The sequence below is a fragment of the Numenius arquata genome, chromosome 6 (assembly GCF_964106895.1).
Source record: "Numenius arquata chromosome 6, bNumArq3.hap1.1, whole genome shotgun sequence".
Lineage (NCBI taxonomy): Eukaryota > Metazoa > Chordata > Aves > Charadriiformes > Scolopacidae > Numenius > Numenius arquata.
The window spans coordinates 12441048-12453934 of NC_133581.1; the positions used below are offsets into that span (position 1 = coordinate 12441048).

The 12887-nt window shown below is 43.7% G+C and overlaps 1 protein-coding gene across 1 annotated transcript in view; it reads right to left on the bottom strand.

The window, feature by feature from the left end:
• Window positions 1–11365, bottom strand: part of RIN3 (Ras and Rab interactor 3) — a 71551-nt gene extending 60186 nt beyond the window's left edge. Inside the window, exon 1 of the mRNA XM_074149462.1 lies at window positions 11054–11365. Within this exon, the coding sequence (XP_074005563.1) occupies window positions 11054–11100 (47 nt within the window). The 5' untranslated portion in view covers window positions 11101–11365. The remainder of the gene's footprint in view (window positions 1–11053) is intronic.
• Window positions 11366–12887: the final 1522 nt, after the last annotated feature.

Here is a 12887-nt window from a genome sequence, read left to right on the forward strand (position 1 = left end):
GCAACTAAACCATAGAATCACAGAATGGTTTAGGTTGGAAGGGACCTTAAAGGTCATCGAGTTCCAATCCCCCTGCCATGGGCAGGGACACCTCCCACCAGACCAGGTTGCTCAAAACCCCATCCAGCCTGGCCTTGAACACCTCCAGGGATGGGGCATCCACAACTTCACTGGGCAACCTGTTCCAGTGTCTCACCACCCTTACAGTCAAGAATTTCTTCCTAATACCTAATCTAAATCTCCCCTCTTTCAGTTAAAAACCATTACCCCTCATCCTATCACTACACTCCCTTATAAAGAGTCCCTCCCCACCTTTTCTGTAGGCCCCTTTAGGTACTGGAAGGCTGCTCTAAGTTGCTAGCTTCACTGTGTTTCCTAGATTCATTAGGTCCGTCCCTACATTCACAAACACAGAGGTATGTATATTATAAAGGTATGTATATTATAAAGGATTGCATATGCGTAAAACGCCCAAATAAAATACAAGCTAATTCATATTACTGCTAATACCAGGTCAGCTCTAGTAACAAACAAACCTTCTCACACACACAGCCTTGACGCGGGCAGAAACAAGATAAAAACAAACATAACAAAATCCCTGAAGGAAGAGGCCTTCTTTCACAGCCCTCTTTATTTCCTTCAGTCTAGCTGTTTCCTGCATTCGTTAATGCAGACGGTGTGTGCTGCCTGTGGCCCCACAGTGGACCGGGGGTACTAAAGCCTGTTGGTGTAACATGACTTGGCTTGCATTCACCCCACAAATTACACTTCCATCTTTAGGTAACCTTGCACGTATATATTTTGGCATTCAACAATTTGTCTCAAAATATCTTATCAACTGTCTTTCTCTTTCCTCAGTCAAAACATACTTTTGCAAGTCAAAACCACTTTGCAAGTTTTATTAGCCTTCTCCCTTACCAACAACAGACGGTTGCTGTGTTAAAGATAAGCCCTTCTCCCCCATATCCATAATCAGAGTGTGTTCAGGTCATTTGTCCTTTGCCTGTTTCAAACCCAAATTATTCCCTTAGGAATTTCAGCATATCAGCAAAACTAAAGATTTTTCTTTGTGTGCAGGCAACGAAGTATAATTTACATTTCTGCAAAGCCCTTTCACTGCAAAGAAGAGGGCTTCTGAAATGCAGGCCTAGCCAGGAGTCATTTCTGGCAAGTTCAGAAGAGCCAAAAAAGGACATTTTCCTTAACAAAAAGCTGCAAAAGCGTTTGCTGGATGATCTTATTTAGACTTCTCTGGAAAGGCTTGTGAGGTGCAGGAACCAGAAGCAAACATTTGGAAGAAGCAAAGTAATTTCCTAAGCTGTAAGAACATAAGGGAGCCACAGACCTTCCTCACCCTCTGGTGTCAGGGCACTAGAAGGCCCAGCAGAGCCACCAGCTGGACAGAAGATGGCTGGGTCTGTTCTGTGCCTCTGAAAAACACCTGAGATGTCAGAAGCCTGGACCACCTCCATTTCGACCGTAGGGCCAGGGCTATTGACAGAGGTTTTGCCCTTTCCCAGCTCATCTGGCCAGGAAGGAAGACAGGAATGAAAACGCAGGGAATGCTTTTCTATATTGTACTCACTTAACAAAGAGGGGAAAGGGAAACGGAAAATAAAGGGGAGGGAGAAATTCCTGAACTCAAACTTCATTAAGAATATACTGCAAATTTGCTTAAATAAAGCCATTTTGTTCCAAACCCTATATATTAAAAATTATTTGAAGTTGCATGACTTATCAGAGCCAAACTCCTGGGCAAAATATGAAGATGTCAGACTAGTTATAAAAAGCAATGGCTTTCCTCACCCTGTGAGTGAATTTAGTGTAGACATATGAGACACACAAGGTACAAGGTGCTAACCACATAGACTTGCATAAAGTTGAGCAGTCTTCCCCTCTTCTAAGAAATACCTGCAAACGCTTCTCTCAGTCATGATTTGCAACTATAAATGGCCGTTTTGCCAAGGGAAATAATCCACTGAACTTTCATCCTGCGGAATCTCAAGGAGCAAAGCACTGGCCTTAAGAGCTTCCTACTGTCGTTAAGGCACCACAAAAAGGGTCCTCAGACCAGTCATTCAGTCACTGATCTGCAGACTTACTTACACACAAATATTCACATTTTGGGGAAGATTTCCTTCCAATGTCAGTGTGAATGCATTTCAATACATGGTGCTGTCAGTAAAAAAAAAATAAAGATCTAAATCTGTGAACCTACTCTTTGTCTACTATCCGTAATCCTTACTCCAGCAATTTCATACTCCTCATCTTTAATTTTGATTAGGCATTGGAGAAATGTGTTTATTTCTTGCTTGATGATCTGATAGGATCCCTGCCTGCATTCACACTGCAGCAAGGTTAGAGAAAGGAAGAAGAAAAATGCTTGTTGGGGTATTTCAGGGATATGGAAAAGTGGTGAAAGGCATGGTCGCCTGCCATAAGGATGAGAGCGAGCTTCTAGTTTGTGGGCCGAGTTGAGTGACCTGCCCTGTGGGTGGGCATGACCCTCATCATCGTGTGCTGGTGGGACTGCCTAGGGCCAAAGGACTGATTAGCAGAGCAGTGTCAGAAACTGCTGAAATGTCCCTGTGGTGGCTGGGAGCTCAGCACGTGACTACAACACCTGCCAAGCAGCAAGGCAAGTCCGTCAGCTCCTGTAGACCCAGCTAAACCATTGCTGGGACCTCAAGCTTGTCCATTTAACAGCACTTACGGACTCTTGGTCACCAGGGCTACAATGTAAATAAATCATGAGCCAAAGGCTGTGGTTTCACAGCAGTTCAAGACAATCCATAACAATGCTACCTTGGTCATGACCTCCCCAAAATATCACTGCTGCACCCACCCCCATCTCCAGGCTGCCATTGCTTGTCTGACCCTGGGGCAATCTGACTCAGGCGGTATGAGAGTGGAAGAAGGTTTGTGGGGACATAGCTCTCTGGCCTGGCTCCCTGCTCGGCTTGGTGATGCTTGAACAAATATTTGACTTGGATTCAGCCCACTGGCACCAGTCACCCTGAATTACTCCCTGGAACTGCTTCTTCTCCAGTAAGACCAGAAATCCTCATGGGTGTACAGGTTCCTAAATGGGACACAACAATTAAACACCTAAAGTAGGCAGGGGAACCCAGGCTGGACCTAGACAGCTAGGTCTAATAGCAAAGGGAGATGTCAGAATGCCAGCCCAAGGGACTAGTCCCTACCATCCCTATCACGGGCTGCTCTTCCCAGTGCCCTCAGGCGATCTCTGCCAGGGTTTCCCATCCTGGATGGGACCCGTCCCTTCTGGCAGGGTGACAGCCACTTTCGCTTTGGACTGGAAAGTTTACTAATGAGATTCAGTCAAAAACTAACTAACTAACTAACTTCTAATCCTTTGAAAGGATTAGAATGGGAGTTCAGTACAGAATTACACCAAAACGTCCTGTGTTACATATTTGTCCTCTGGACAGAAAGGAAAGTTGTCCAAAGCCAAGCTCTTTCCTGTCTGCTGATTCGGCAGGAGAAGCTCCCGGTTTTGCCTGGTTTCTGTTTTTGTGTGGGGTATCAGGAGTGACAAATTCCTTGGAGAGAACTCAAGGGGTAAAAGAAGGAGAGAAAGAAGAGAGAGAAAAATTCTTGGCAGGCAAGATAAAAGGTTGGGGCAGGTCCCAGGCTGTCATTTAGCCAATATGTGGGACAACCTTCTTTTGCCTAGAAGTCTGCTAGCAATTTGCAGAACCGTGTTGCAGGTAGCCAGCAGAGCTGTCAGTCTCCAGACTCTGCTATTTTTTGGTCTCTCTGTTTCCTTAGTGAATTCTCCCAAGCAGCACAAAATTTGTTCCAGTTCACAAGGGGCTGCAGCTGCTTCCAGGTCTGCTCAACAGCTGCTTTTACAAGACAGAGGCATCCAAAGGCTGGCTTTCTTCAGAGGGCCACAGGAGGGCTGTACCATGAGCTGCGTGGATTCCCTATATTTGGCAAGGTCTTTCCAGCATCCAAAACGTTTTATGTACTCACTCGGTTTCAATAAAGCACTTGAAATTCCCCAACAATTCATTAGCCTCGCAAAAGCAAATAGCACTAATTAACATGGTCAGGAGATAATTTCAAGCAGTAAGACAGGTCTTTCAACCCTACCAGGAACGGTGTTGATCCACAGACCCCAACTAGAGCAAATACCAGGAGCCCCAGTCCTTGCAGGACCAGATCTGAGCCAGAATTGCAGCCCTGCCTCAAAGAACAACTCTCAGGGTGTGGTTTCATGCTCCTCCCAATCCAGGGCAATGTCAGGATGCTGCTGAAAGGGCAGTCCCCTGGCCCCACTTGCACACACTCCCAACACTTCACTTTTGCTGCTTCGCTTGCTTCAGTTGTAGAGGCTGTGTAAAGACTGAGGAAGCTAGTTCGGCTCCATAATCCAGCAGGGAACTCATCCACCAAAAAGAAAAGCCTTTCTGAGAACTGGATTCTGCTCCTGGCATTGCCCCAAACCTAAAGTACGGTCCGGGGCAAGGCCAGGGTTTAAGGACCCAGGGGATTGGGTTACAAAGTAAGTGACTATAATCAAATCAGCTCCATGAGCTCGTGCCTCAGTTTCCCTGCCTACAGTGGCAGTAGTAGATACCTGCCTTCAGCTGGTTATTGGGAGGCTTAATAATTGTGAAACACTCAGAGATCCTCGCATACATACAAGGGCTTTATATTAATCATACAATGTCATTATGATTAGTGAAAACACCTTGTCCCTTTTAAAAGTATCAATAATGCAGAAAACAGAAATCCTTTACTCGGACATAAATTCCCTGTTTAGCAGAAAAATGATGGAAAGTCTGGGAAAGGCACACAGATATGCATGAATATATTCATCTGTTTGAAAAGAGCTGCATTCCCTAGCCCTTCTGGCTCGCGTGCATTTAATATAATATCTATTTAGGAAAATGTGACTAGCATAACCAGCTATGCAATGCTCACATCTGCTAATCCTTTGCTGCTCAAGTAATCATCTTCACTTGCAAAAAGATTTATACTATTTTGGGTGCAGGCAAAGAGGAGCAAAGTGCTCCAAACCTCTTGCAGCTGAAATCTTGAGGGAAGCATAGCTTTAACATTCCCACTCCAGCAGGATATATTGACGCAGGGATCTCTTGTCTGGAGGTGGGTAGAATTACTTTAGATAGATCAGAGAGGTACAAAATGGACAGAGGAAAGGCTTGTGGCTACAATATTTACCATATTGGGTGACGCTTGTAGCTTTATTATATTTGCACAGCTTAAATAGTGCTGCTTGCTTGACCACAGCTGCTGTTTTATCATGTACGCTCACACACAGACGCACACCCCAAAGTTCACAGTTAAAAAACACCAGCTGAAAGCTCGCCTTGTCTCCCTGACAGGCAAGCACCTGACAACCCGGGATGGATTCCGAACTCAGCCCGTCTCCAACACTGGAGACTTACTCCGGGCCGACACCAGCACGTGGCTCCAACTCAGGCACGTGCGTAGCTGTGTTTTAGGGATTCCCTCCGTCAGCGGGGAGGATGGGGTTGGCACATGTGTCCCTGCATTGTAAGAGCAGATCGTGGATGCCAAACAGAGGGGTGAAGGGAGAGTGGGGGGGCGAGGGTCTTTGCAGAAAATACAGCATAACCACAACCCCAAGCCCCGCCACAGCAGATGGGGTGCAACCATCACACAAGGACAACAATTCTCTACCCTGCATACCACGGCCAGCCCTCTCTGGCAAGGAAGCCTAGAAATGGTTTCACAGGCAGGTTTTAACCTCTGCAAACACTGAGCACCCAATAGTCCCTATGGCTGCTTGGCTGCCTGTTCCGCTGTCTTCTCACTGCTGTTTCTCTTTGTGACCAGCAGAATTTCTGCTATAGATCTTGCAACCTTGAGAAACTGATGTAAGGACCTCCTCTGAACAGAACAGTGGTTTTCAAGCCCTCGTCCTCTAAACATCAGTATCATAGCAGCACTACAATCATCAGAGCAACATAAGAATTGATTCACTGACATTTGTTAAGAGTTTTTAAGGTGGCAAAGGCAAGATGATACTGATGTGAAGGATTAAGCCTTAACTGCTTCCAGGGGTTCTTGAAGGCCTTAAAGCTACTCTTCTCTGTGAAACATAGTCTTCTTCCATTCTTTTCTCAGTTTTGATCCATAACTATTCAGAAAGATAAATCTGAAGTCTTCTTCTTTGGTAGTATGAATACTTCAAACCTACAGAATATTATGCCTTTTTTTTTTTTTCTTTTAATGACCAAACATCTCAGGTCTGTAACTATCCCTGCTTTAATTCCTCAGAATTCCCTTCCATGTAAGGCCCCAGATCAGCACAGTGTTCTATGATCTAGTCGCTGCTCTGAACACCAAGGCTGCCAAGACCAGGTCCATACTAGTATATCCAACCTCCTTTGACTGTAGGACCACTCTGTACTCACGATAACATGGCAAGAGGGATTATAACCTCTCCTTGGTCTTTTAGGGAACATGTGCTAAATGTGCTTTCCCTTGGTTCTTTCTAATTAGAAATCTCATAATGACTTCTTAAATATCTACGTTCATTGTCATTCACTTGTGATTCCTCAAATGTCCTCACAAAAGGCAATCTAAACAATCACAAACATACACACGCCCCCTTCCCTACACAGGGGGAATACCTCTGGGATAGAGTTGGGAAAGTGTGATAATCTTCCAGCACAACACAGGGCTTTTCACCACACCTACCCTCTACTCACAAATCCATCTGCACTAGAATTTGGCCAGTCATTCCAAACAGCTGCCTTTTCTTTCTCATTACCTTTCCAAAGAACTATTTTTTTCTGTTCCCAAATGCAAAATCCCTCCTCCCTTCCAAAATTATAATGGCTAAAGGTCTGTGATATTTTGTCCTAGTTTCATTAAGACACTTTGGTTTCTGTGCTCTTTAGCAATCAAAGCAGGCAAGCATATAAAATTCTGAGAAGTGAATCTTGCTGCAGCTTCTTTTTCTAATAGACTGAGTTTTGGCTAAAAGGTGTTGGCTAAAAGTCACATACCTGTTTATTTTTCAGATTGTTTTAGAGATCCTGAATCTCACAAGCCTATATTGTTGATCTCAGAGAAGCTGCCTATATTTACTGACAGATGAGTTAAAATATAGTGCTACTATCATTCGAAAAAATGATATAAAATAGAGAATCTCGAAGGTATCTGGACTATGTACACATGGTTTGACAAGAGACTGAGCGAGTTCAGATTTGCATCAAGCAACCCTCATAGCTACTCTCCAGGACACACTGTAAAAACATGGATACCTGTACACACAAAGCAAGAGAGATGCATGCACACAGGCGTGTACATTTTTCAGCCTATGCTGCCTCTAGGTTGGAGAGTCAACAATGCAAACCAGGACGTAGCCATTTAGGACAGGAAGTGAAAAACTCTATTTAGCTGAACTGTAGTAGAAAGGAGATGAGCAGAATATCGCTTATGCTCGTGCCCTCATTCCTGTGAACGCTGGCACGAGACTGCCTGCAGTCAGGAGTTCTCTACTCAAAGCAATATTCCCAGTGTGGTCTACGCTCTAGCAAACAAAGGGACAGTTGCCTTGTGTGTTACCATCAGTATCACTGCACAATGTGCTCAAAGTTTGGCAAGTACTCACTGACTGAGAAGCACTGGAAAGGTCACACGACAAGTCAGCGTGGTTACAAACATGCTTTTCTGTTAAATTAATTTCAGGAGATTTTATGTCTCCTCTATGGATGCACCAAATTCACGTATCTTTGGAGAGCACCTCCTTCTTTGTATCTTCACAGTAATATCCCGATCTTGGTGCAATGCATCTTGAGCACAGACATTTCCTTCCTGAGAAGCACCATCCCCCAGGACTGGAAAGTGTGCCCCTTATCAGAGCTTGACAGGCAGCAGAGAGATTTGATGTCACTGATCCAGTTGCCTAAACTGTCCCTTCCCCACTTAAGCACCATATCTCACACGTTCTAGGTTGAGATTTTCTTTGAGCAGTACTTTGCATTAGGTCCAAGACCTCCTGAGGCCAACAGGACTCGTTCCACTCACTCAAATACACTTAGATTAAATGCTTTACAAAGGACGGCTCCTGAGGAGTTTTTAAAAATTGTTTTCTCAGTTCAAGCCCGTAAATGTTGGTATTAGATTTATTTGCCCCACTGCAGAGAGAGATATGTAGCCTGGACAGAGGAGTAATTTGATAAGAAAGCTTTTATGGCCAACAAGGACCTAAAAGCTCCCATTCCAGCAGAAGTCATGGGTTTGATAGGGTGCTTACCAAAGCAATTCTCTGGTCTGCTTTACACAGGAGATAAGATTAGACAATCAAAAGATTAGACAGTCCCTTTTGAAGCTAAAAAACTGTGAATCTGTGAGAGTTGTTCAGTTTCCAGATTCCTGCACTTCTTGACCTCTTCATGTTTACATTCATTGGATGAAATCTGTCAACTGTGATGGTGGTTTTTGTACCAAGAAGTCATGTCACTGAAAAGATGCACAATCATTACTTCATGAGGCAGCCTGGTGCCCCAGAAATGAGAACCGCTGCAACCCATCCCAGCTACCTGCACCAGCCATTATCCCAAAGAACTACTTAATATTTGCATGTTATGTCTCTGTCTTAGCTCCTGTCTGCTCTTCTCATCAACCCCTCCCCATACATTTGCCAGATGTTGTAATGAAGGCATACACCTTTTCATGAAACCGTGGTCACCAGGCCCAATCAGCTCACATTTTTCCAGATGTTTTGTGATCTCACCACTTACTAACATTCCTAGGAGTTAGCCTGACTCTAGGTCAGAACTACTGGTTAAATTTCCTTGTTTCTTTCCCAACCCATTTTGGAAGAATTTGATTAGATTGATTTCTATCCAGCACCTAGCTAGGCTTCTTCCCACATTCCTCTCTGAGGAGCTACTAATTCTGGAGACAGATTTCTTCCCAGTGTCTTTTGGCCGTTTCAGAGGTGTAAGTCAGCAAAACCTCCTTATTGATTTGCTACATGCAGAATAGACCCTTCAGTCATTACTAGGAATGGATACATGGATACTTCCCAAGTTGCTAGGGTACTTTTATGATAATTTGCACTGTCATACTTTCTGAGCATGTGATTAAGCTTTGCCATTTAATTAACAACCTGAAGACTATGGTGAATGAAGATGCAATCTCAGCAAATAATCATGCAATTTTTGTGCACAGAATTTTAAAATCAGGTCCAAATTCTCCATCGGCAGCTTGCCTTATGTTACCATCTCTTTGGAAAGCTACCAATTTTGTCTACACGTACTTTGTGAAATTGGCAATTAATTCAATGTGACCATAACAGCAAATTAGCTAAACATCACCTAAATACATTTCTAATTCTGTAACGTGTTGGGGGCCACAATGTATGCATGCTGAAGTGTAATTTTGAGGATCTTCAGCAATATTGTGGCATGTAAATACAAAGAGTTAAAACATTTTTAAAATACCTAAGTTCTTTTTTATGAGTGCAAGATAGATTGAAAATAAAGACAATCAGTTAACGAAATAAAAGGCCGTTCTATTAAGTTGTTTGGATGCTTATAAACTTAGGAAGAATGCATGTATCATGCTCATTCATGCTTCAATATTCCTGCAAACACTTGATTTACAGTCCAAATCTAGAGTCTATGGCTTGTTTACTTTCTCCTGCAACTCTAAACTGAAAGCAAACCTTTGCAAGCATGTGGCTCCTTTCAGACAAGCTAAGAAAGAGATAAACAGTATAAATTTTTCAGTGTCTCAGTACTTGGCATCTTAAATATCACAAAGGCAGTGAATATCTGCAAAGTGCAAATTCTTTGGATTACCACCTACTGAGTTCCTCTTGCTACTGTACAGGGATTGGATTGTTTCATTTTTTCCTTACGGATGTGTGATCTTTGTCCCTCAGTGTTTAACATTACGTGGAACTGAGGAATTGTACCTTGGAACAGGAGTGTTCTTTTTCCACTTAACGTAAACAACTGAACAAGGCAAAAGCAGCAACAGCTGTAATGCAGGGTTCTCCCTCCATCTTCCGCACTCCAAGCCTGTATTTGGGAGCAGTCCTATGGTGAAACTATAGCTATTGTACCTGTCAGCAGCAATTTTATCCCCTTTTTGACTGAGTGTGCTCCAAGTCAAAGGGGACTGACTCGCAGCATGCTCAGCGACTGAAGATGCCAGTATCCCGTATCCATCTACCTATACAGCTGCTTCTACTGCACCCATCCAGACACATCTGGGAGCTTTTATTCCTGAGAAACCGGCTAAGTGCGTCAGACAGATAAGAAACACTCTTAATATCTGGTGTTATATGATTTTCCAAGGGGGTTGACCGAAGGTTTCAGTAGCTATGTCATTTTCCCCCGATTGTTTTCAACAGGAAACAGAAATGCTCAGCTTCAGCATGGGCTTTATGATACAACCGAGCCTTGGGCGGATTCCAGCCTGATCCTGGAATCCCAGCAGCTGATTGTCCTCCCAATCAAAACCCATTTTCTCTCCCACTGCATTTTCACGGAGCTCGGTTCTGCAAGGTGCACTGTCTGTTGGCCAGGAGCAAGGAAAGCCTGGAGTCTTTTCCTAACAGAAAGCACATCTGAAGTCTCCGGGGAGCCTGTACGCACAAACTGTCCACTTTAGCGTGGTGGAGCTGGGGAGACCATCAGCTCATAGGGACGAGTCCTTATCCACTTCTCAGCATTCCACTAGAAACAAAGCAAGCCTCCCAGAAGAGATTTGTCACGTTTCCAAAAACACAGAACTCCCTTAGTCTGTTCTTTGCCCTAAACTGCAGCTTGGAATTCAGCCGCCTTCTTCCCTAAATAGCTAAGATTCAAGCTAAATAAAGGTATTACAGCTTGTTTTCAGCCGGAACGTGTTAGCTAAAGGAAATACTGTAAATTACAGTACAATCATGCCACACAATTGTAATTGTGCAGCTGATAACTCGGCAGCCAGCTCACAAATGCAGTTGAGAGCTCTTTGTTAAGTAGGAAAAGGACAGTTATTAAAAATGAGCAGTCACTAAAAATTCAGGACTTACCCTGAGTCATCCCTGGCTCCCTTGTCTCCCGCTGATGTTTTCATCATTACAGCAAACTTCAAGATACTTTCTGTTTCACAGTGGCTTTAGAGTTCCTTGGTAAAGAAAACAATTCCTTTCCATCGCTGAGCAGAACCTCCACATCCTTAGGTTTTGTACTGAAGATATTTCCAGGGGCGGCAGGGGGAGGATGTTTAAAACCAGCTTCAGGCTCAGTAGTATCGCAGAGCAGAGGACTAAACAAGCACTGAAATGAAGCAAACTACCAATAAGGTCTGATTTTAGCCTCTCTTATTTCTACTTCCTGTATTTATACGAACGGGGGATTTCAGGAAGAGGCAGTCTTTGGTGGTCAAGGGTGTGTGTTATGTGTGTGTGTGTGCGTGTGTGCGTGTGTGTTATAAAGCCATATTTAGTAGCGAAGGCAGGTTAATCTTATTAGAAAAAAGGGCCTGAGACTGTCAGCTTATTCATTTCTCTAACTCAAGTAAGTTTTGTGGGAAATTGTTTACAGACTACAGGTATATCAGGAGGCGACGGAGCATGGTGAACTTTGTAAAGGATTTTATAAGGCAGCAAGGCAGTAAGTCTCCGACTGCAAATTCCTGAAGCATGTGTATTTCTATTGCTTGAGTAACTGGAACCAGATGGAGCTTGGAAACCTTTATATTTACACAGGACCTGAGAAAATGAAATGTCTAACACTGGCAGGGGACAGCTTTGCAAAAAAAAAAAAAAATTCCCAGTTAAAGAAAAAGCTAAGGGTAAGGTTGTAAAACTGCTGGTAAATGGACAGCTATTCGTGCTGTGAAGCTCCAGTCAGTCTCAGAGCACATTTGATCTGGAGTTACTGAAGTGGTCGAGCAGTGTTTGCTGTACTGGAAACCCGACTGAATACAGGCCAGCTGTGGAGGCTGGGAACTGACAGATGTGCTGTTAGACAGGGCTGGTGGCAGCCCTATTTGGCAGCCCTATCGTTCCAGAAACATTTGATGTTAGAACAATATATAATGGGAAAAGTAAGGCAGGAGTATGAAGCAGAGGCAGAAAAAAGAAATTGCATGGAGTGGAGAGAGAGACAAAGGTAACTTTTTGCCCCTTTTTTATCTTTAGAAGTAATTTCCCAGCTTTCTAAAAGTAGACTGTGCCATACAACCCACAGCAGAAATACAGATCCCAGGCAGCTGCTGGTGTATCAGCACGAGGGAAACTAGACCTCAGTGCAGGACACAGAGCCAATTCTGCTGGCACGAAGCTAGGGAGAGTCAGAGGGACCTTTACAACCATCAAGTCACACCTTCTGTGTAACACAGGACAAACTTTTCTCAGGGGTTTTTTAATCAAGCCTGTAACTTCTGTTAACATTAGAAAATTTATCTTCTTGCTTCTAGAAGGATTTCTCTCAGAAAGTCAAAAAAATCTGACCAAAAGACTGCGTGATGGAAAATTCACCACCCTTCTACGTAAGGAGTCTTACTGCTTAATTGTTGATATTATTTAAATTCACACCTGATTTTTTGCCTTGACTTGTCTAGTTTTCAATTTTCAGCCACTGTATCTCATAATGCTCTTTCCTACTAAATTAAGGAGCAATTTGCTCCAACTCATGTAGTCATTTTCAGACCACGATGAACTCCCTCAATGAAGAATTTAGCCCGCTTAGACAAACTGGCTGGCTGGGTTTCACTCATCCCTCACCACAGGCTTGTCAGACCTCAGTTCCGAATCCTTCTGTTGGTTCTAGGCACAGAGGTCCAAGAAAAAAATACACTCTAGATTTGTTCACCTGCCAGGCACCTTTGAAATGCACCTTGGGTATCGGTGTAAGAACAAT